The sequence below is a fragment of the Enhydra lutris genome, unplaced genomic scaffold (assembly GCF_002288905.1).
Source record: "Enhydra lutris kenyoni isolate GAN:26980312 unplaced genomic scaffold, ASM228890v2 scaffoldscaffold14, whole genome shotgun sequence".
NCBI classification, from domain to species: Eukaryota; Metazoa; Chordata; class Mammalia; order Carnivora; family Mustelidae; genus Enhydra; species Enhydra lutris.
This window is the reverse complement of record NW_019154098.1, coordinates 3,296,928-3,319,549: the sequence shown is the minus strand read 5'-3', so window position 1 is coordinate 3,319,549 and position 22,622 is coordinate 3,296,928. Positions and strand designations below refer to the sequence as shown.

General features: G+C 55.2%; 1 protein-coding gene across 2 annotated transcripts in view; it reads right to left on the bottom strand.

Moving 5' to 3' along the window:
* Positions 1-22,622, bottom strand: part of LOC111146550 (trafficking protein particle complex 9) — a 636,638-nt gene that overhangs the window by 557,793 nt on the left and 56,223 nt on the right. Inside the window, exons 1-2 of one of the 2 annotated variants that reach the window (XM_022502136.1) lie at positions 8,872-9,015; positions 5,387-5,515 (exon numbers count right to left, since the gene is read on the bottom strand). In XM_022502136.1, the coding sequence (XP_022357844.1) occupies positions 5,387-5,515; positions 8,872-8,989 (247 nt within the window). In that variant the 5' untranslated portion in view covers positions 8,990-9,015. Of the gene's footprint in view, positions 1-5,386; positions 5,516-8,871; positions 9,016-20,296; positions 20,441-22,622 lie in introns of those variants that run through there. The other variant, XM_022502135.1, reaches the window with a different exon arrangement.

Here is a 22,622-nt window from a genome sequence, read left to right as displayed (position 1 = left end):
AAGACATAATCATCAATCAGACCAAAATATCACAGTTCAACAATCAGCACTTTTCTCCTCAACGGCCCAATCACAGGCAGGAGGTGATGTGGTGAGCATGGACAGAAGCCGAATAGGAAGGGGTTTTCCTAGATTAACTGGGACTCCCTTTCTGTTACAGGGATAGACCTGCGGCCTAGATGAGTGATCAAGGCTGATCACGGTGACAGTCACAGTCTCTCACGGTCAACACTCATGGAACTCTCCCTCTGCCACTCTTTCTAGACTGGCCGAGCCCTGACTCACGGATAGCTGCCCCTGCTGATCTACAGACAGGCTGACGCCCTGAAGCCAGCCTCTGGGAGCCAAGACCCCTGCACTGACACTCGCTAGCTCTGTAAGCCTGGTCAGGTTACTTACCCTGTCTGTACCTTGATTTCCACATCTGTAAGATGGGCACAACTGTGAGGGTGGAAGGATTACATTGGTACACCTGCCCATTCTCCTGCATCCCTAAAGCTCGTGGAGAATGGGGCTTTACCAGTATTAAAGGTGCCCATTGTCTCCACTTGCCTCCTCTTCCATCTTGTCTCCCAGCTGGCTGGTGGGGAAAACAGGAGTGCAATGACTGGGCCCCCTGAAGCCCCAAGAAACACTAATTAACACAAAGTTCTGTGATTTCTGGGTTCAGAGTGACCACATACTGGGCCCATCTCCGGTGCTGTTGCACAAGTCTGAGCACAGGAACTGCTGACTCTCCTCAAACCGTTCCCTCATTCTTAATTGCATCTTGCTTCCAAAAACCATCATTTTCATATTTCAAACCCTTAGCCATCCCCCGAAGACTATAAAATGATGGCTTCGTGCAGAAAAACAGCCCAAGTTCACGAGCTCTTTTATGAGATAACGACTGGGCTAAACACTTCACATATTTCTCTCTGATCCTCCCAATTCTGCAAAGCAGACATTAGCGTCCTTGTGTCTCGGAGGAGGAGACTCGGAAAGCATGGACTCAGGCTCCCACCGGCAAGCAGCGGCGTGCGCACTCCCACCCGATCAAAACACGAGGCTTGGTCCCTGCAACCAAATCACCCCCCACTGGTGAACACCCGGGGACTCCGCGTTCTCCGCGTCCAGGCACGCCCGGGAGTGTTTCTACCTCGTTTACGAGAGCCTGGCTGACGGGTCTCTACCACCGGAGGAAAAGCCGCTCTCCCCATCGTTCACGCAGTTGAAACGTTCACACCGAGATGACGGAATAAAAATAAGGAATAACTGGAACACCCAGACATAATGGACTCTGGACTACTCCGAAGCATTAAACAAAAAACCCAGTTAGAGGACCGTCGGTCAAGGCTCTCGCAAACGGGAAACTGAAGACTCTTCAAAGGTGCAACAGCGCCACCTATGGCCACAGAGCAGCGCTCCGAGTTGCTGGGAAAGGGGCCGCCAAACTCGCCCGCGTCTAAGAAAAGGTCGGTGAGGTTGCTAAAAACGGGCTGGCTGCTCAGGGACCTCACCAACAGCCGCGCTAGCACCCACAAAACTGCGCTGTAGGAAGGGGCGCTGCGTTCAGCACTTAATCTGGAGCCTTAAACAAGACACAGGCTCATGGAAACCAACCTTAGCGGGAAGGGGTCCTGGGCATCCAGTCCTGCCCCCGCATTCTCAGGGGCCTGAGGCCCAGAGAGTCTGTCCTCCCAGCACTCAGCAGCAAAGCGAACTCCTAGTCCTCGCGTCTCGCACCCTACCAGCGCCCACCAGAGCCACGCCAACCCGGACGCACAGAATCACAGCTGTTTTCCCCACAGCAGGTGGTCTAAGTGTCTCGTGCTTCCAGAAGAGCCGGTGACTAGAAATCATACAACTGTGTTAACATACAAAAATGTTTATTTTCACAGTAAAACAGCATGAGATGCCCCCCTTTTATTCCTTCTATTTAAAATAAAAGGACAGTGTCAAATCAACGTCTTGATTTTTTTTAACCTATTAAGAGTACAGAAAAAAATCAAAATTTTCTTCACTCACAAAAGAGAGAAGCTTATTCCCTGAAAACAGCTCAATATCCATTTTTCTAAACGTACTGGCTATGGTCAACATCCTAGCAATTTAAAGGTTTTAGTGAATGAGTACAAGGCAATATGACTTCTGAGTTGTAAAAGCATACATTCTATACAAAAAACCATCAAGTCCCCAGCTTAAGGCAATTCCGCTGTTCTCCCGTCTTACTAGAATGACGCCGATTTCATCAAAGCTTCCTGCTTCACTAAGAACTGTCACCGTATCCGCATCACGTTAAGTCATACTCGGACTGTCACACACAGACACTACTGAGCAAATCAGAATCAGATCGGAAACAGACCGTCCTCTTCAGTCTTCCAAGCTGATACTTCTAGATACTCAGCAAAAGTTTACTGAGCACCTCCTAGGTGCTTTGTACACAAGGTAGCCAACTCTCACGATCACACAAATCAAGTAACACTCACATTCCACAAGTGAGGAAATAGACTTGGGCCATAAAAAGGAAGGCTGACAAGCCCCAAGTCCCATAAAACCTACATATTCATCATCAGAAAAAAAAAGAATCTAGATTGTTGCCTTCTCTCAACATTCACTAACTTAATCTTTCCTTCCGTACTCTTGACTACATAAAACCAAGTCTAACTTTTTCTCCCAATAAGCATCACCAGAGAAAAACAAGTACTAAGTCATTAGCAACGTCTGGAATGTCAAAGCCCACTTCTCTTCTGCACCGTCATCATTTTTAAAATGTCTTATTTTTAGTGCGTATGGAGCTAAAATATTAACTTTTTACTGTGTTGGCAGAGACTAAATCAACTGCAGAAGTGTCCAAGTTCAGTCTATACCCTTCTGTCTCACAGTCCCCCCGACATCTCTCCTTTCAAGCCACATCAGGCTGAGACCACGGAAGTCTGGCACCGATGAACTCCCCGATGTTCGGGAAACCAGTCAGTGAGACTGGTTAGCGGAGCAACAGAGCAAGGGCCTGCAGTCAGACCAGCCTGCCCACCCCAGGCAGGCCTCAGCCCCTCACGGCATGGGGCCGGGGACGCATCTCTTTCAATGTCTTTCAGCCTTGATCAACAAAGCAGACACGGGTATGTGTCCTTGCACACCGGCCGGGAGGCAGGACGTAAGGGCAGCACTGAGTACAGCTCCTGGCCGGGCAGGCAGGTCGGGAATAATCCGTAGCTATTTTGTTGATAATGATGATGGTGATGATTAACAAACTAAGACAGGCCAAAGAGAAGAAGTAACCCCAGAGAAGAAACATCTACAAGTCAATGAGCATTTCTTTTCAGGTTGATTGCAGAACATACTGGTGATTTTTTTTAATAAACCAGGTTTTGTTCATTTATTACATAGACTTACAGGTTCACAGGCAAGTCTCCAAGAAAAAAAAAAGAACCTGTGGCCTCTAACTTTTGGATACAAAGAAAGTTTAAAAAAGAAATTTCAGACAAAAGGAGAACTAAAGTAAAGAGGGTGTGGGGACTACAGAAGTCTTTCGCGACCAGAGTAACTCGACAGGAGGACATGCGCTGGAAATCCAAACGCGTGAATTCATACCATCCACACTAATGCTCTGGCTGCCGTGGGCACTAACAGTTTTCCAGGGCCACGGAGGGTGGGTCTGGGTCCTCCATGTGTGCGTCTCACACACCTTCATGGAAACCCTTCAAGGGAAGTGCTGTCACTATCTTCCCCATCTCAGAGACAGAAAAACTGAGGCACCAGGAGACGGAACAGTCCAGGTGACGAGGACAGTAAGTGACATCCGCATTTCTGCTGCTAAGAAAGGAACTCAAGGAGAATGTCAGGTAATCAGGCTGCCTGCTCCTCACCCAGACAGCAGATGCCATACACCCCTGCCGTAAGATGAGGGGCCACAGACAGACAAGCCTGAAGTCACCGTCCAAGATAAACCAACATGTGAGACGGAGCGCAGTGACGGACGTGGACCCCTCTCTGCATGAAGGGAAGTGAAGTGGGACCGGTGTGCTCTGTCTGCCCTGGCCTGGGCTTTACCGCACCGCGTTGCCATCGGCTGTCACCAAAAGTTGGAAAGCCTGAGCCCTTTACACTCTGCGGAGCTAAGGAGAGACACTTCTCTACTGCAGACAAAGCAGCGTTTGAAACAAAGTCTAAACCTTTTCTTTGCCTACATGCAGCAAAGGGGGAAAATGAAATCTTTCTCTAAAAAGTGTCTACAGAGTCTCACTAATCATATCTGTAGAACAGTCTCAACACATTAGAACTCTTCAGATCACAGGGGGAAATCACCACCTCCAACAAAAGGCTCCCAGAGAGAGCACGAGCCAGTCTTCTCAGGAGGAAGCAAAGCCAGTGGGGGGGGGAGATGTGGGGACCCACAGCAGGGCGGGCAAGACTGCAACCAGGAGGAGGCCCGGCACCCCCACAGCCAACCCCAGTCAGCGTCCAAGCACAGGAGAGGGAGGCACGCCTGGCCTCAGACTCCGCATCCCTCTCACCCCTTCTCAGCCTGCTTCCCCTTCCCCACACACAACTGGGGGATGACGGAAATCGTGAGGCACACCGTGCTGAAGAAGGATGAAATAAATTTTCCAGAATCATTACAGACCCACCTGTAGCAGTCCTACAAAAGATGCACCGGTTCCAGCTGTGCCGCCACGGGAAACCAGCTCCTAAAAGCCTTCTACACTCTCTGTTGGCCACGGGAGAAGGTGTAACTCAGGAGACCACACACTCAGGCCACTTCCCCAGCCAACACACATGAGCCACCCGGGGCTTTCTCTCTGGGGGGAAAGGTGTCCAAACATCCCATCGATCAAAACACGCCTAGCAACTGTGTTAAAGCCTTGACCCCTGGGATCTGTGCTCTTATCTTCATGACCGAGGCTACAGGTCATTCATTAAGGGTCAGAAGGGTCAAGTTCATGGGACAAGCACTTGTGACTCTGCTCCTCCAAAGACTTTTTTACTCCTCACGGGTGCTGACAAACGTAAGGAACTCGAGCGTGTTAAGAGAACCTCGTCAAACCAGAAAATGAGGAACAGCCCAGGCCCTGAACTCGCTGTTGAAGTCAACATCTGGGACCAGCTTCCCTAAATACACAAAAATTAAGAAAAAGACCCAGGCACAGAACTTTGAGGTCAGGCTACCAAGAAACTCATTCAAGTGTTCCAGAAATCAACCAATCATTGCAATCCATGAAGAGTAAGATTCCATGAGCTCAATGTGCAATGAAAGTGGAAGAGAAGTCTCATGCAAGATTCGTGACTCAACCGTCATGTTTCATCTGAACATTTCTCAGGTGTAACCCAGAGGGCAACTAATGCTCGAGCCCCGCCCCCTGCTTCTGACCCTGAGTGAGGCTGGGAGGGAGGGCCGTGCAGCGCTTACCTGGCCGGTGTCTGTTGGCTGCTTCCGCAGGAAGTGAGCTGCCCTGGAACCTCCGTGCTCCCGTCCTGCCCCCAGTCCCGCCAGGATAGTGGTAGATGACAGAAGCGGAACACAGCCCTTCAAGGGCAGCTGGGTGTGGGAAGAAAAGCACGGTCAGCCAAGTGAGCGGCCCATCCCAAGCTCCAACTGCAGTGGCTAAGAATGATCCGAACAAATCAGTTATGCAGAAATGTCCATTTTTCCCCCAAAACAAAGATCGAAGCTACAGATCACTGGTTTGGTTACAGAGGAACGTGCTACCAACACCCTTCCCCAGGGCCGGCCCACGCGGGCAACACCAAACCCTCCGGGGAGACGCCAGGCCTCACTGGGAGGCTGGCACACACGTGCCTCAGGCCAGCCAGCTCGTCCCTCTGACCGGCAGCTGAGCGCCCACCAGGAGGCAGGCTGTGTGCCCGGTTCCGGCGCTACGGAGCTGGGTGGCAGAAAATGCCCCCGTTGACAATAAGCCAAAACAAGACCAGCAAAGCAGGACCGCAACGCCCCGTCCCGTCGCACACCCAAATGCACCTGGCACCCTCGGGGCCAACACCCGCAAGCCTGTCTCCTCCTCAGAGGCAACGCGCTTTGCTCTTCTGCGTGGACAGTTACAGCCACACGCCTGCCTCGTCCTGCCTCAGCGCCCGCCCCATTCCTGCAGCGGTCCTCAAGCGTCGTGGTCTTAGCACCCTTCGACACCGTGGAAAATCACCGAAAGACCTTCCCCTGTGCCAAGCACACCTACAGATGCTCACCCCATCTCAAAATAAAACTAAGAAAACATTTAAATACGTGTTCATTCCGTATAAAACCACAGTAAGCCCACTCCGTGTTCCATGCTTATGAACACTAATTTCCAAAACAAAAGCACGCGGGCAGAGCCGCTCTGTTTTACACTTTTACAAATGTCTTTAACGTCTGGCTGGATGCGAGGGAGCTAGGCTCTCCTGTCTGCGTCTGCCTGGGACCCCCTCCGAAGCCATGGGTCGTGGAGCCTGTGGGAGAGCGCTACAGGCCTAGGACAGGCTGCGGGAGAACCCCAGGGGCATCCGGCCCCAGGAACCCCACGGATGCGGCTTATCACTCTGTGGCCCCCCACGTGACCGGGGGCCATTCTTCCTGGGTAAGTGTCTGCTGCCAGGGCCTTGACATTCTGGCTTGCTGGGGTACGGATACAGTCTGCCACCCAATCTCTAGCCTCTTTGAGAAACCACATTCTGAAGTGGAAAAGCCCATTTTAAGGGGCACCTGGGGGCTCCGTCGTCGAGTGTCTGCTTCGGCTCAGGTCATGATCCCAGGACCCTGATCCATCCTGGCATCGGGCTCCCTGCGCAGAGGGGAGCCTGCTTCTCCCTCTCCCACTCCCCCTGCTTGTGTTCCCCTTCTCACTGTGTCTCTCTCTGCAAATAAATCTCTAGGAAAAAAAAAACACACAGAAGTCCATTTTAAGAATGTCTTCCATTGGGGCGCCTGGGTGGCTCAGTGGTTAAGGCCTCTGCCTTCAGCTCAGGTCACGGTCCCGGGGTCCTGGGATCGAGCCTCACGTCAGGCTCTCTGCTCAGCAGGGAGCCTGCCTCCTCCTCTCTCTCTCTCTGCCTGCCTCTCTGCCTGCTTGTGATCTGTCAAATAAATAAAAAAATTAAAAAAAAAAAAAGAAAGAATGTCTTCCATTTAAAGTGCCCCACAGTACACTGCTAAACATTTACCGAAGAACTGACTTCATTTCTTCATTCGGACTCGTCGTCCAGCTGCCCGGCCGCCTGACTCACCCTCCGCACTCACACGTTTCTCCAACAGCACGACGGGACACGCACGGTCAGCTGAGGATGGACACGCAGAGACCGTGCCTCCCACGCCACCCCCAGGAGGTGGGCCCCGAAGGGAAAACACATGTAAACACACAATTCCAGCGCAGAGGGCAAGCTCCGTCACAGGCAGGCCTCGCAAGACACCGCAGGCCCCTGCCTGGAGGGCTGGGAGAAGGCGCTGCTTTGAAGTAGGTTTCTAACGTGCTGGTGAGGGTTTTACATTGAAAGGTAACTCACAGGGCATGACCACGGGGCAGGGGGAACGCTGTCCAATTCACAGGTGTGGGGCCTTCACACCATCTAATTCCAGGACCTCAGGAGGGGTTTTCATCACCCCTTCCCTGTGGGAAGCCCCGCAGCCACCAGCACGCACACGCCCCTCTGCCCAGCCCCTGGAAGCCAGTCATTGGTCCCCTGACTTTTCGGGACATTCCAGATAAGAGTTGGCCCTGTGTGTCCGGCTCCCTGCTCTTAACGTGGTGCTGTCAGGGCTCGCCCAGGCTGGAGGGCACCGGGACCTCGTGCAGCTCTGCGTCTTTCGTTTACTGAGCTGCAGCACACAGACGACGGGACACTCATGTCAGGCGTACAACGCACGGATTCAGGTGTTCCATACAATTACCCAGGCTCACCCAGACAGGCGGAGTCACCATCCGTCACCACACCTTGGTACTACCCTGTTCCTGACACATTCCCCATGCTGTCACCTTCCACACCTGCATGTCTTTTTTTCCTTTTTTTTTAATTGCCCAACATATTCTTTTTTTTTTTTTAAGATTTATTAATTTGACAGAGACACAGCGAGTGAGGGAACACACACAGGGGGAGTGGGTGAGGGAGAAGCAGGCTTCCTGCTGAGCAGGGAGCCCAGTGCGGGGCTAGATCCCAGGACCCTGGGATCATGACCCCAGCTGAAGGCAGACACTTAACAGCTGAGCCCCCAGGCGCCCCTAACTGTCCAACATTTTCATGTCTTATTAACATTCCACTGAATGGGCGTACCATAGGCAGTTGATTCAGCCACCAGCTAACGTACAGACAAGGTTCTAAAGAATGAGGGAGAGAGATGACCAAGGGGGAGAGCGGCATTCTAAGCAGAGGGCAAGATGTGCTTAAAAACAAGCCCAAGAGTGGGGCGCCTGGGTGGCTCAGTGGGTTAAAGCCTCTGCCTTCGGCTCAGGTCATGATCTCAGGGTCCTGGGATCGAGCCCCGCATCCGGCTCTCTGCTCAGCGGGGACCCTGCTTCCCTCTCTCTCTCTCTCTCTCTCTCTGCCTACTTGTGATCTCTATCAAGTAAATAAATAAAATCTTTAAAAAAAAAAAAAAAAAAAACAAGCCCAAGAGAGCCCAGAGGATCAAGGAAAGGCAGCACACTGTCCGGGAAAGTGCATGCAGGTGCACAGGACCGCAGTGTGGGGCTGGGGGCGGGGGAGGTGCAGCGAGGCGGGGGTGGTGCGGAAAGCAGACCGGGCCGCAGACGAGGCGGCAGCACCCCAGACCATCCCCCGCAGCAACCAGACAGCCGACTGCTTTCCTCCCGCACCCTTCATTTTTAGAACCACTTTTCTCTGTGTTCTCTTATTTCAAGTAACAGTCGCTCTAATGGCATACGTGCTGTCCGCGCGAGAGGATCTTACCTCCAAGCCACAGGAAGTCATTCACGGAGCGGAGGAGCTCCACGGACATGTGGTAGTGCACCAAGGAGTCCTGCAGCATCCCAGCCTGGAGGCACAAATCCCCCACGTGCTTGCGCATGCGCCCTTGGCACCGCTTCTTGTAGTGTCTACGAAACACAACGCACAGACGCGCGTCACCGCTGGTTCACCACTTCTGCCCCCAAAGCACACCAGCAGAGCACTATTCAACTCTCCCGCGACCCAAAAAGGCTAAGAAGGCAACCTGAGGCTCCATGATTGAAAGGCAGCGGCCGTCACGGCCAGTGTGGGAGCTGGAAGGGTCCTGACCTCACAAACACCTGCCCAGTTATTTTCTAGAGGGGACAGGAACGTGGGACTTCCGCTGCGCATTTCACTTAGCAACACTAGACGTAGGATTTTCCTCCGCAAATTTTCCATGACATCAGCACAAGAAAGTTGATGTTTCAGCTCTTTAAAAAAAAAATCAATTATCTTCCACTTTCTTAACTTCAAACCCATTATTATTTTATGAAGAGAGCTATGGGGCATATCAAAGGCCAGCCACTTGGTGTGGGCAGACAAGACCTCTACCTCCACTCCATCAGAGCAGGCCCCAGGAATGCCTTGAGCGGGTGGGACCTGGCATCACCAACAGCTCCTTGAATACGGGCAAGGAAACGGCCTTAGATAATGCAAAGGCTTCTATCTACTCAGAAACCAAAGAAACCATACCAAACTTTCCTTTACCATTTTGAAATATTCCTATTCTTTTAAACACTAAATTTCTTAAAAGATAAGCCTTTTTTCAAGAAAAATAGCAGCTGTATTAAATTATCACTCTGAGGAAGCAATCACATCAAGAATAAAACCCCCGTGGAAATCCACGACACGCAAAGTTTCCAGCTAAGTGAACGTTACTGACAGCCCTCGACACGAAGTTAAGTCTCCAGACCTAAGCGACGAGCTCTCCCCATGCTCTGGCTCTGGGACTCAGCACCCCATTCCCAGTACTGGCTGAACTAAGACTGTCCGGTAGGGCAGGGGAGAGACAGAAAAGGAAAGGCCAGTCTCCTGCCCTGCCCTGCGGCACTGTGAGGATGGCCCCCCACCAGCAAGCCCTCCCTGCCCTGTAAGAAACACCACCCCTGTACTGCCCTGCCTTCCCCCACTGGATACCTCCACTCTGTAGGGTCCCTCTGCCATGTCCCTGCTATATACATGTGTGCGCGCACACACACACAAGGGCGGGGGGGCTGTTCCCAGGCAGTAAATCTGATTAGGTCACTCCCCAGCCTCAAACACCCAGCACAGTTCTAGCTCTCCTCCCGCTGCCCCTGCCTCCCCTCCTCCCACTGCCCTGCACTCTACAGCTTCACCTTCCTGCTTACCAGGGTCCCCAGTGACCTCCTGCCTAATCCTTCACACTCTCCTTAGGGCTCATTTCCACCATCAGTTTCTCAAGAAAGCCCTCCCTGGGGCACCTGGGTGGCTCAGTGGGTTAAGCCTCTGCCTTCGGCTCAGGTCATGATCTCAGGGTCCTGGGATCGAGCCCCGCATCGAGGCTCAGCAGGGGGCCTGCCCCCCCCACCTGCCTCTCTGCCTGCTTGTGATTTCTCTGTCAAATAAATAAACAAAATCTTAAAAAAAGAAAGAAAGAAAGAAAGAAAGAAAGCCCTCCCTGCCTCCTGTCTCTGCACTCTGGGTTAGATGCTCCAGCTGCATTCCTAGAACACTCCGTGCTGAATCAACCTCTGACGTTTGTAAGCTCCAAAAAGGCAAGGACTTTTTGCTTACTACTGTGCCTCCATCCTTCTCCCCTGGACACTCAAAAATTTGTTATGAATAAACACATGAATGGACGGTCTCAATGGGACTGAACCGCTCCAACCATCCCAACCCCCTCTTTGTGCAGAACAAAACCACTAACCCCTCTCTGAAAGGCCCCTCCCCACTGACACCCTTCACTGCCTCCCTCTGTTGTCAGTTTTAATAAAAACCAAGTTCCTCTAAAGCCCTGCAGGACAGGTCCTCTCCAGGGTCCTCCGAGCCAGTGGGAACAGCCTCCCCACTGAAGCCTGGGGCATGGACCGTGCCACACCGGGCACTGACCTCAGCCCCCACCACACAAGCTTCCTGCCCCTGCCCGGGCTGCTCCTGCCACCTGAGCCACCTCCCTGGCCCCTTTACCTGGTGACTGTCAGTCTGTCAGTCTGTCTTCAGAACACAATGCAGAGCCCTCTGTCTCCTGGATATCCCCCTCACAGTGTCCCTTAGCTCCCGGAGGGGCTGCCCCCCCAAACACGACACCATTGTTACTGAATTTTTGTCCATCCCCTCCATTAAGACGATGGCCTCGGGGCGCCTGGGGGGCTCAGCCGTTAAGCGTCTGCCTTCGGCTCAGGTCAGGCATGATCCCAGGGCCCTGGGATTGAGCCCCGCATCGGGTTCCCCACTCAGCGGGAAGCCTGCTGTTCCCTCTTCCACTCCCCCTGCTCATGCTCCCTCTCTCGCTGTTTGCTGTGTCTCTCTGTCAAAGAAATAAATAAAATCTTAAAAAAAAAGACCATGGCCTCTCTGAGAGCATTTGGGAAGAGGAGAAAGAGAGGAGAAGAGGGAAGGAGGAACAAAAAGCAAAACGCAGCCCGAATCCGAGGATCCTCATGGGCCTGTCACAGGCTCCACTTCATCACCATGACCACATCTAACTCTGGCGGCCACACAAGGTACCGAGCAGGGGCTCTGTCTTGCCCTGACTGTAGAGTCACAGGAGAGAACCACGTCAACTGAACATAAGCTCGGGGAACATGCGCCTGTGTACCCGGGAGACGGGAGCCCAAAACCAGCTCCACCAGCTGCACTTCCGGGCCTCCCCCAAAGCTGATGGTGCCTGGCTCCCTCCCCCGGGTGCTCTCCATTCCAACGGGCGAGGACCCCAGCATCCACACGCACACTTCCCTCCTCCGGTAACAACTGCCGACCTCCAGCTCCTGGCCAGGGCCAGGTGGACGAACACTGCCCCTGTGTCACTGCCGGGTGATGGATGCAGGCAGGGAGGCTGGTTGGGACCTTACCCCTCCCCCGCCCCTTCCGCCCTTAACCTGGTGTTAATCCCCCTAATGGTGGAGGCCATGGGACACACAGGTAGTGCCTCACACGTGGGAGAATCTGAAAAGAACTGCTTCCTCCCAAGTCCTGCAACCCACCAGTCCCAGCCCCTGCCCTTACCCTCCTCCTGCTCCAGTCTACACCGGGCTAGAGGAGCTGGCCCACACTCCAGTCTACACCACGGGGGAGCGATGGGACGCCGTGGACGGTCTGAAGCAGAAAAGCAACAAGACGGGACACGAAGTAGAGGGCTGTAGGCCCAGGAGACCCCTGAGGGTTGGATGGGGGTCCAGAGCTAAGGCCTCACGGTGGTGTCCACTGTGCTGTGAGGACACACGGTGGGGACAAGTGGCCACCTCTGGGATCTGCTGAGGAGGTAAGACCCTGGGACGCATTGACAGGACTCAGATGCGGGTCTGGCAGGGAAGAAAACGCGTCAAGCCTGCCTTTGGGGTTTCTGGGCTCAGCAGCTGGCCGGGTGATGGTGGCCCCGACTGGGACGGGGCGTGTGCAGGAGGGGATGGCGGTGTCTGGAGCGCCATGTAAGGAGACATAGAGAGCCACGCGTCCAGAGTCCTGCGGAACCCCACCCGGAGAAGAGAAGACACTGAACGACCCTCCCCGCGGACATGCAAGTCACCAAGAGCAGAGGCAGCGTGAGCTGCGAGGCAGAGCGGGCCAGGAGCTGACACCATGAACGCGTGAGGACGACCCCGGCGAGAGGGACAGCAAGCGGCGAGGAGTCCGACAACACGCCCATACAAGGGCTGGGGGTTCCCGAAGGAGGAACGGCAGGAAAGGCCGCACCCTGTCTCCAGGCCCGAGGCACGGGGGCCATGGGAGAAGCGCGGCCACGCGACAGGATGGCAGCCCCCCGGGGATGTGCTTCGCTGTGCGGGACTGGCTCACCCGGGCGTGCGGCTCTTGTTCCCTAGGATGACACGCGAACGACACGCAGGGACCACAAACTGCCCGCACCTCCCAGCTCGCACACTCGAGAGCCGCTAGCTTGACGCGGGAAGGCTAAGGGGCCGGTCGGGAGAAACGAGGCCGAGGTGAAACAGGGAGTTTCCCACAGCCGACCCGAAGCGCCGCGGCCGTGGGGGAAGGGCCACGAGAGCAAGAGGGAGGGGACACGGGGCCTGCTCTGGGGGACACAGACTGTATCTCTCTTTCCAACGCCGGGGTCCACTGAGGAGATCGCCCTCAAGCGTTTATAACATTCCCCTGCTGCCTTCCGCTCCAGTCCGGGGAAGCCCCTGTGGGAGGCGCGCTGACCCCTTGAGCCTGCGGGACACCAGCCCGGTGACGACGGCACCGGACACATTTGATAGCTAGCTGGGCCTACGTCCGCCGACGAGGCCTAAAGCTGGGTTCTCCGCTTGGCTTTCCCTCACCAACTGGGAGACTCGGGCAAGCCCCTGAGCATCTCAGGGCAGCGGAGACCTCGCCAGCCCAGCAGCCGGGACCCTAACGCCTCCTCACCCCAAGAGATGAGAACCAGCTGCGCCGAGGGTCGAGCGAGAGGCGTGCAGTGAGTGTACAAACACACGGGAAAGTACTCAGCCCTGCGAGCTACCAGGACAACACAAATTAAACCAAGAGGGGGGCCTTCCGTGCATACCGACTCACCAGCACTGCCGCCCGCGGTGAATCAGAGCGGTGCTGGCGGAGGCCATCTGGCGACGGGCTCCGGGAGCAATAAGGACGCTCACGACGATGGCTCCAGTGAGCCTCCCCGGATAAAACCTTCCTCCTGCTCAAACAGCCCAAGAGCTGAAGGTGTTCACCACGGCACTGCCAACGCCAGGAACAGCGGAGCAGCTGAGAAAGCCAGCGAACAAAGCCCAAGAACTCATCGTTAGTGCATTCCACACGACGTGCGCACCCAGGGCTGTGAGCCAGTAGGGCACCAGGCTCTCTTGGAGGTGCTAAACCTGCTTCCGGGTGCCCGTAACCGGAACACACGAAACCTTGAAGTGTACAATCTGAGGGGGTGAGTCATGTGCTCCATGAATTAAGTCTCAATGAAGTTGTTTTTCAAGAAAGGAAAACAGCAGCACCTGGGTGGCCCGGGCGGCTGGGTAGCTGTGTCTTGATTTCAGCTCAGGTCATGATCTCCGGGGCCAGGGATCGAGGCCTGTGCCGGGCGCTGCGCTCAGCAGGACGCTGCTTGAGGGCTCTCTCTCCCTCTCCCCTGCCCCGCCCCCCTATGTGCACACACACACATGTGCACACTCTCTAAAACATAAATCTTTAAGAAGAGAACATGCATTATTGATGTGTTCAACGATACACGCACGCCAATCTGTGCCACGAGGTGCCGGGGATGAGAAATAGCCAGTTGGAGACCCTGCAGCCCTGCCGGGGAGTCTGTTCATGACGTAAGCAACGGGCACACGGCGGGCCAGAAGGGCTCCGCAGGCAAGTCCCACCCACCGGAGGGAGCACTGCAAAGGAACAAACTGCTGGCCTTGAAGGACTGAGAAAGGCTTCACAGGTGAGCGCAAACATGGTGTCCACAGAGACGTGAGGAATGAGTAAACGGTAGCTACGGAAGCGGGAAAAGGAGAAGCAGGGCTGAGGAAGGCAGTCGCCCAGGTAGGAAGCACCACGTCTACATCCATCCACCCGCGTACACAAGACGGCGCGTCCTCGCGTGGCAGCCACACTGAGCACCACTGCTCGCCCAGAGACGGTGCCTCACGGCCCCACGCGGCCCTCCCCTCGGCCTCCTTCCCACCTGCCACCCGCAGCCCTCCGCACTCCCACCAGACTAGAGGAGCAGCAGTGCTGCTCATCACCCACAGGACAAGAGGAGGACACCGCACGGCTGCTGGCCCTCTGGGCTCACTGCACTGTTTCCTCGACAAGACATTCCATTGCTCTTGGGTCCTCTTAAGGTCCTCGGGCGACAAAACCAGCAACCCCTGCCCGAGCAGCTGAAGTCCGGGCCCCAGGAGGGAAGGACACAAATGTCTCTGGACGTCTGTTAAGAACCTCCTTGCACCTGACACACAGTTGTACACGGCAGGTCCTCGCTCCACAGAGTCCTGCCACGAGAGGAGACACCGGAGCTCTGACAGGCTCCACCCAGAGCCCTCGGCGAATGCTGAACACAGTGAAACACACGCATCATCCTGCAACCCCGGGAGGGACAGCCCGAGCAACTGTGTGAAGTTTCCGGTTCACTAAGAGCATCTGACCCTAGAGCGAGACCATAGCACCCTCCGCTACAGCACAGTGAGACTAGTCTGATGGAGGAGGCTCCTTCGCCGGTCGTCCCCGGCTTCAGTGGCACCCCGTCCTCACCCGCAGGCTGTTCACTGGGGCATCGACAGGAGGGACGGAACGCAGCTGATTTTCTGCACCTCACCGTAGCTCAACGACTCTCTGGCTAATCTTCGTCCTCTCTTCCGGGACTTTCCAGCAAAATCCATAAGACTCCGTCCCCAGCTAATTTTTCCAATTGGCCCTCTTTGAGTATTCTGATGGGAAAGCAGCAAGAATTTTCCCTTCCACAGGAGCGGGCGTCCGCGACGACCACGCAGGCTCCAACAGCCAAGGATCCAACCAGGAGCCGGGGCCGGACCCAGACCCGGGCAGCAGTTTCCCTAACCACGCTGCACAAGACCGAGAGCCAGAGGGATTTTTATTTTATTTTTTAAAGATTATATTTATTTAGTTGACAGAGAGCACGCACGCACAAGCAGGGGAATTAGGAGAAGCAGGCTCCCCGCTGAGCAAGGGCCCAACATGGGACTCGATCCCAGGACCCTGAGATCATGACCTGAGCCGAAGGCGGCCACTTGAGTGACTGAGCCCCCCAGTACCCCTGAGGGGTTTCTGAAGCAGACAACTGGAGGAAACGTCAGTTGGGCAGACTCATAGACACAGAAGCCCCGGGGGCTCACTGAGCAGCATTCCGGGGCCGCGCGGGTGTCAGGTGCTGCTCCAGGTGCAGGTGACACGTCCTGAGCATGAGGAGCGCCCAGGCCGGGGGAGCCACGGCCCCAGCAGGCACCGGCACAGTAGGCTCCACGAAGCGGGAATCACAGTGAGGGACAAATGCCCGGACCAGGTGACAGAAGCAGGAGGGCAGGCAGGGCAGCAGAACAGAAATGCTGCAGCCTCCAGAGAGCGGCCTGGCCAGGGCACCGCAGGTCAGAGAGCAGGGAGAGACGGGCTGGACAGTGTGGATGCGCGCCAGCCTGAGCCCTCACAGACTCGGGGGTCCCACGCCTTCTCAGCGGACTTGTGCACAGCACACAGGACCAGGTCACAGGTTTGCAGCTGCGACCCCCGGAGCTCACTGGTCCACAGCCATGCTGCCACAGAAAGTGCCCCTGCATGGCCAGGGACCCCGTATCGAAGGGGGGGGGAGTTCGGGCCCCGGGAAGGGACCCCGTATCAGCAATCACAATCGGTAACACAGTCACACTCCTGAACAGTCCACAGATTCTCAAGTTAGTCCTTCCATCTTTTTTTTTTTTTTTAAAGATTTTATTTATTTATTTGAGAGAGAGACAGTGAGAGAGAGCATGAGCGAGGAGAAGGTAGGGGGGAGAAGCAGACTCCCCATGGAGCTGGGAGCCCGATGTGGGACTCGATCTCGGGACCCCGGGATCATGACCTGAGTCGAAGGCAGCCGTCCAACCAACTGAGCCACCCAGTCGTCCCTAGTCCTTCCATCTTAAAAAAAAAAAAAAAAAAAAAAAAATGACAGGCGTCCTCGGGGAATTAATGCCTTCCGTGTTAACAACGGACCTGATATCTTACACGTTCACTCCTATGACACATGAGAGAGCGCACATGGCAGAGGGCAGGGCAAGAAGTCCCCAGCTCGCAGCGTCTCCACCTGCAAATACCCAGACAGGCTGACACACACAAGAAGCCAGGAAGCCCTTCCCTCGAGCCCGGGATCAGTGATTCCCTTCTTGGCTGCTCCTCTAGTCCACACTTCATTTCCGCGCAGCAGTATTTAGAAACGTTGATTACCCACTCTATAAATGATATCATGAGCTCTCTGGGGGAAAGGTCATCCAATACATTAAAATACCTATCACTAGAGGCGCCTGGAAGGCTCGGTCGGTTAAATGACCGACTCTTCATCTCAGCTCAGGTCTCAAGCAGGGTCCTGAGTTCAAGCCCTGAACTTAAATAAATATATGAATAAATAAAATTTAAAAATTTACAGTAAAATAGCTATCATTAAAATGAAAACAAACTACCTCACAATTGTGCTCTCCTAGCTCTACAAATAAGAAAATGGAGGCCCAGAAAGAACGCCATCAGGCATCTGAGGTCACGGCCATCAGAGGGAAGACTCCTGAGTCCTCCCGACATTTGACCTTTCCCCCAAGACTCCGAATAACCCAACACCGTTACACACAGACCTTTAAGGAGACGGCTTTTCGTTCAGCAGTCTGATGCCCCAAGCTCCTCTCCTTTTAAACTCCGTGTCTTTAGATCACCAGCTGAACATGACCGCCAGCAACCAGCAAGCTCCTTCCCTCCAGAGCTTCCGGAGGGAAGACAAGGCACTGACCCGCTGGAGACACAGGCCTCCCCCGCTGCGGTCGGGGGCAGCGTGCAAAGAGAACAGAGCGGGAGCAGGTCGCGCTGGGACTCATCAAAGCTGCCAGGAGGGAATCCCGGCCTAGAGGACTCACACGGTGACCAGGAACAGGGGGTGGGGAAGGAGTGAGCACGCCCTGCCGCAGGACGGGGGGTGTGTATTTACGAGAAAGAGTCCAAATCAGGCGGGTGAAGGTGTGAGTAGTTCAAGGCAGGCTGTGGGCCTGTCTTCAAGACTCAGAGTCACACGAGCCCGCACACGGTTAAACGTGAGCCGCGTGGGGAAAGTGGTACCGAGAGAGAGAGCAGACCCGTGACAAAAGGGGAGAAGGCCTCGTGCCGTGGGTCAGGAGGCACTCAGCACTCGACGGCCCAGCAGGCAGAGAACACTCGGGCTGGACATTTTGCCCGGCACACTGTGTTGTCACAGCTGCTGGGTCGTGGGGAGGGTCAAACGCCCTCAGGGGGGTTAAAGAGAGCTGGTCACCCATCCAAAAGCAAAAATTCAGTTCATCAAGCAACAGACAGGCCCATGCCTGGGTCACCACTGGACACCAGAGCCGGCCTGGTCTGAGAACTCCACCTCCGTCCGGCCTTGTGCTTCAGAGAAACTCAAGGCACGAACCGTCCATCTAGCCGCTGCCACGCTGGTCCTGCCACTCCGCAGCTGAACTCTGCAGGTGGCATGAAGACGGACGAGACTCAAAAGTAGCAGCAAAGGGAAACTAAGTCAGCACAGAGGAGCAGTGGTCCCACCGTCCACGGGGGCCTCGGTCCAAGCACAGACGCGCTGGGGCCACCTGGACCACAAGGTCATTAGCAGCAAGGGGCTACAGGAGCCACTCACTCGGAGACAGCTGTGGAAGTCTCCTGGGGAAAACAGACGTCCCCCAGTCCCAGCAGGCGACATGGGGACAGGCCTCCCGAGAGAAGAGAAAGCACATGGCGGGCACTCATGGTACACGTGACGCAAAGTCCATGCAGCCCGCCTGGAGGAAGGTCAAGGACACAGGGTATGAGGACACCACACAAGAGGAATCTCACCCAATCCTGGACGCCCCCTCGGACTTTATCAGGAACGAGGGTCCCCCACAGACTCTGCCTACCACACGATGTATGCCAGCCCCGTCCCGTCCGGGAAAGCCCGGGAGTCAGACCGACCGTTTTCCTGGTTGTGTAAAGGCAATCACACGCCAACTTCGGTCCCTTGTTTGGAAGCTGACCGTTACTGAGTTTTCGCGTTATTGGAACTCACGTGTCTACACTGCACCCCCACGCGAGGAGACGCAGGCCGCGCTTCCAACCTGCAGTCTAGGAGACCGCCGCACGGAGGAGTCGAGGACCAGCCCCAGGCAGAGGGTGAGCAGGACACACTGATTTTGAAACTGAGAGGACACCTGGCTGATGCCAGGGGAGGGCAGGAGGGGTGCAGTGGCTGAGCTGGGGCAGGTCCCCGCTGGGACAGCTGGAGGGACGGAGGGCTCTGGAGCAGACAGTGGCGGCCCCCCAGGCACGGAAGGATGGAGCCCCCGGTGACAGGAGCACCGCCCTCCACACAGCCTGTTCTCAGCTGAGAGAGTGCCTCCCCCACGACCAGGCCCCCTCCCTGGGTGCCCCGCACACGCAGCAGCGGGGGCGGCAGTATTAGGCCTCGGCCTCACCACACAGCAGGTTGGCTTCAGGGTCCCCCTGGGGCAACTGTGGCCTCTCCAGAAACTGCCTCCCCAGGCCCTGCATGACCGGTCACCGAGCCTGGCTTGGCGACAACGCCCGCCAGTTCTGCGGGGCTGGTGGGGCCTCGGCCAACGCCGGACTGAGGCCCAACGTTCCTTTGCCCAATCTGGCCTCCTCCTTATCCCTTTGGTCAGACTGATCGCAGGAGCACATCCTAATAAACTCCCCACGCATGCATCTCCAGGCAGAGAGCGAGTCCCCCGGAACCCAACGGGCAGCACGCACTGGCCGGCCCAGCAGCGCAGGCAGAAAGGGAGGCGGGCTGGGGAAGCGGCAAGTTCCACTGTGCACGAGCTCACTTTCTAGTGCCCGCGGGACACGTGGAGGGAGACGTCCTGCAGGCACAAAATAAACACGCCTGGGGCCCGGCGGGGAATCTGGCCTGGAAACAAACAGATCACGCCTGAACCCAAACAGCAGACGCCGTCCCGTTACAGTAAGAGCGGGTGACAGGCAGGGGACCGCAGGGGACAGTGGCCCGGCACGCGGGCAGAGTACCACACGATGGCCCCAGCGCAGACACAGGCCAGCTGCATCCCTGGTGGGGCCCGTAAGCAGCTGTTCCCATGGGGAGTGTAACTGGGGGCGTGGGGTCCTCACGGCTCTGGGTGTACTTCCCGCCTGGCTGCCACTTACAGGAGGAGGCACTGGGTGAAAACTCGCTGGGCAACACGCTTACGAATCGTGCAGCTCTCTGTATAAGTGTTGTGCAGGGACGTTTCTACTGTGCACCACGTAGGCAAGGGGAAGGCGAGCCCACGCAGGAGGCCGACAGACAGAGAGAAGCAGCAACACGGGGAGGGGGCCCGGGGAGGAGAGGGGAGAAAGCATGGCGGACAGCGGCATCAGGCCCCCGGAGGACAGCAAGGGCAGCACGGGGAGCGGAGGACACGGCGGAGCACGGAGTCTCCTCACCAGCAGAGGACCGGAGAGCACCAACCACCGGAACCCAAGGCCGGGTCTGTGTGGGCCAGCACGAGGGGTGCGCTCGTTCACCGAATCCACTCACCTTGATCCGACAGAAAGTCCAACATGGTCTGCAACAGGAAGGACAAGTGCCTGACAGAAAGAGCGGGATTCCCCATTCTTCGGGACGCGTAGACCAACTCGTGAAGCAGACGCATCTGGACGGCGGCCCAGCCTCGGTGCGTGCCTGTGAGGGAAGCCACAAAGCGTCCTCCAAGGGCTCCGCGAGGGCGCACTGGCACCAGAGCCAGCAGGCCTCCCTCAGAAACACGTTAACGTTGTGTGTAAAACTCCTGATTTAAAGACAAATGCTTCAACAACCAAACCCAAAGGGCAAGAAAAAACACTTCCTGTGTTTAACGTTCCCCAGACAGAACTCCTAAGTGATACGTTCTTTCATACCGTAAAAAGACACGTGCTATGGAATACTTTTTCTCTACAGCAAAGACAACTTAAAAATAACCACTTTGAGATCATTAGAGCAAGGTTATAACAAAAGATTATGTTTCCAACAGCGTGTATTTGAATAATAGATATACAATTTTTTTTCAATACTGGTATGTGATGGGACTTCATTAGCAACAAACAGGGACACTAGAAAAATGTGCTTTTTTAATTGAACGTATAAGGAAAGCTCATAAAAGCAGATAGCTAAATTAGAAAAAGGTTACCAGTGGACCTTTGCGGCTGCTCCCTCCAAAAGAAATTAACATGGTTGAAATGGAAGGTGGGGGGTCAGGTGCACAGCCAGCGAAAGGTACCTCTTTAAGACCACAGAATCTGGGGCACCTGGGAGGCTCAGTTGGTTAAACATCTGCCTTCGGCTCAGGTCATGATCCCAGGGTCCTGGGATCGAGCCCCACCTCGGGCTCTCTGCTCAGAGGGGAGCCTGCTTCCCCCTCTCTCTCTCTGCCTGCCTCTCCGCCTAGTTGTCATTTCTGTCAAATAAATAAATAAAATATTTTTTAAAAATATGGCCAGTCAACATTTATCATTTGTATTTTATTTGATCTCACTTCCTAACCTTCTCTCAACCTCTTTCACAAAATAATGGCAAAACAGAAGGCTAAGTGAAAAGTACCAAATCACTTGAAGATGTGCTTGTTCTACTTTCCAAAAGAAACACTTTGTTCATCTGTTTTAAAAATTAAAACCAAGAAATTCTATTCAACAAGTGGCAACCCACACATGTGGCTACAGCTGCTCATTAGGGTTCAGTCCTACGTGACACGTGTCCCCTAGGACACCTGCCACGCGCCCCCCGGGGCCACGGGGAGAGTCAGGGGCTCTGCTCTCACAGGCACACGGGCTGGCATGGGAGGCCGGTGTTACATCATCGCCCCAAATGATTAGTTTTAAGCAGGCTCCACATCCAGCGCAGAGCCCAACATGGGGCTCGATCTCACAACCCGAGATCACGACCTGAGCCAAAGTCAAGAGCTGGATGCTCAACCCACTGAGCCACCCAGGTGCCCCAACCCCAGGTGATTTTTAAATGTACTTGCAGAGTATGGGGGTGCCCTAAGGAAGAACAGCAGGATTCAATGAAGAAGGAAAAATAAGGGGTGCTTGGGTGGCTCAGACTCTTGGTTTTGGCTCAGGTCATGATCTCAGGGTCGTGGAATCGAGCCCCACATCGGGTTCCATGCTGGGTATGGGGCCTGCTTGGGATTCTCTCTCTTGCTCTCCCTCTGCCCCTCCCCCCACTCACACGCTCCCTCCCTCTTTCTCTCTCAAATAAATAAAATCTCTAAAAAAGAAAGGAAGGAAGGGAGGGATGGAGAGAGGGGAAGAATAAAGGGGGTCTGCATAGGCTGAGGGGCGACGGGGGACGGCTCTACAGAAGCGACATATAGCCAAGACCTGAAGGACGGCTGGCAGGGACACAGGGAGGGGCGGGGAAGAGCGGCCGAGAAGCAGGCCTGGACTCGACTCTCAGGTGCGCCGGCTTTGCCTCCAGAGCCAGCTCAGAGTTACATTCACAGGACACCGAAAGAAGGACCTGGAGAGCAAGTGGGGCCTTGCCTCCAGTCTCCCTGAGGCCCAGTAAATGGAGATTCCATTTCCCGTGCAACTGGAAACTTTCAAAACACCCTTTACCCTCTCTCCACAGAGCGACCGTGTGATTGCTCCAAAAACTCTGCCCTCTTCCCGAACAACGCCTCCTCCCAGAAACCTCTGGAAGGCGGCCGAAGGGAGCTCATGCCCACCTCCGCAGCACCAATGTCTCTTCCACCAACAATGCTGAGCCTTCTGAATGTAAATCCCACAGGTGTGTACGGCTTGTCCTACTCCTGCGTGTAACTCCAATTGCCAGCAGCAGGGACAGCAAAGGGACCGGCAAAAGGATGCCAGCCCCCAAGCAAAGC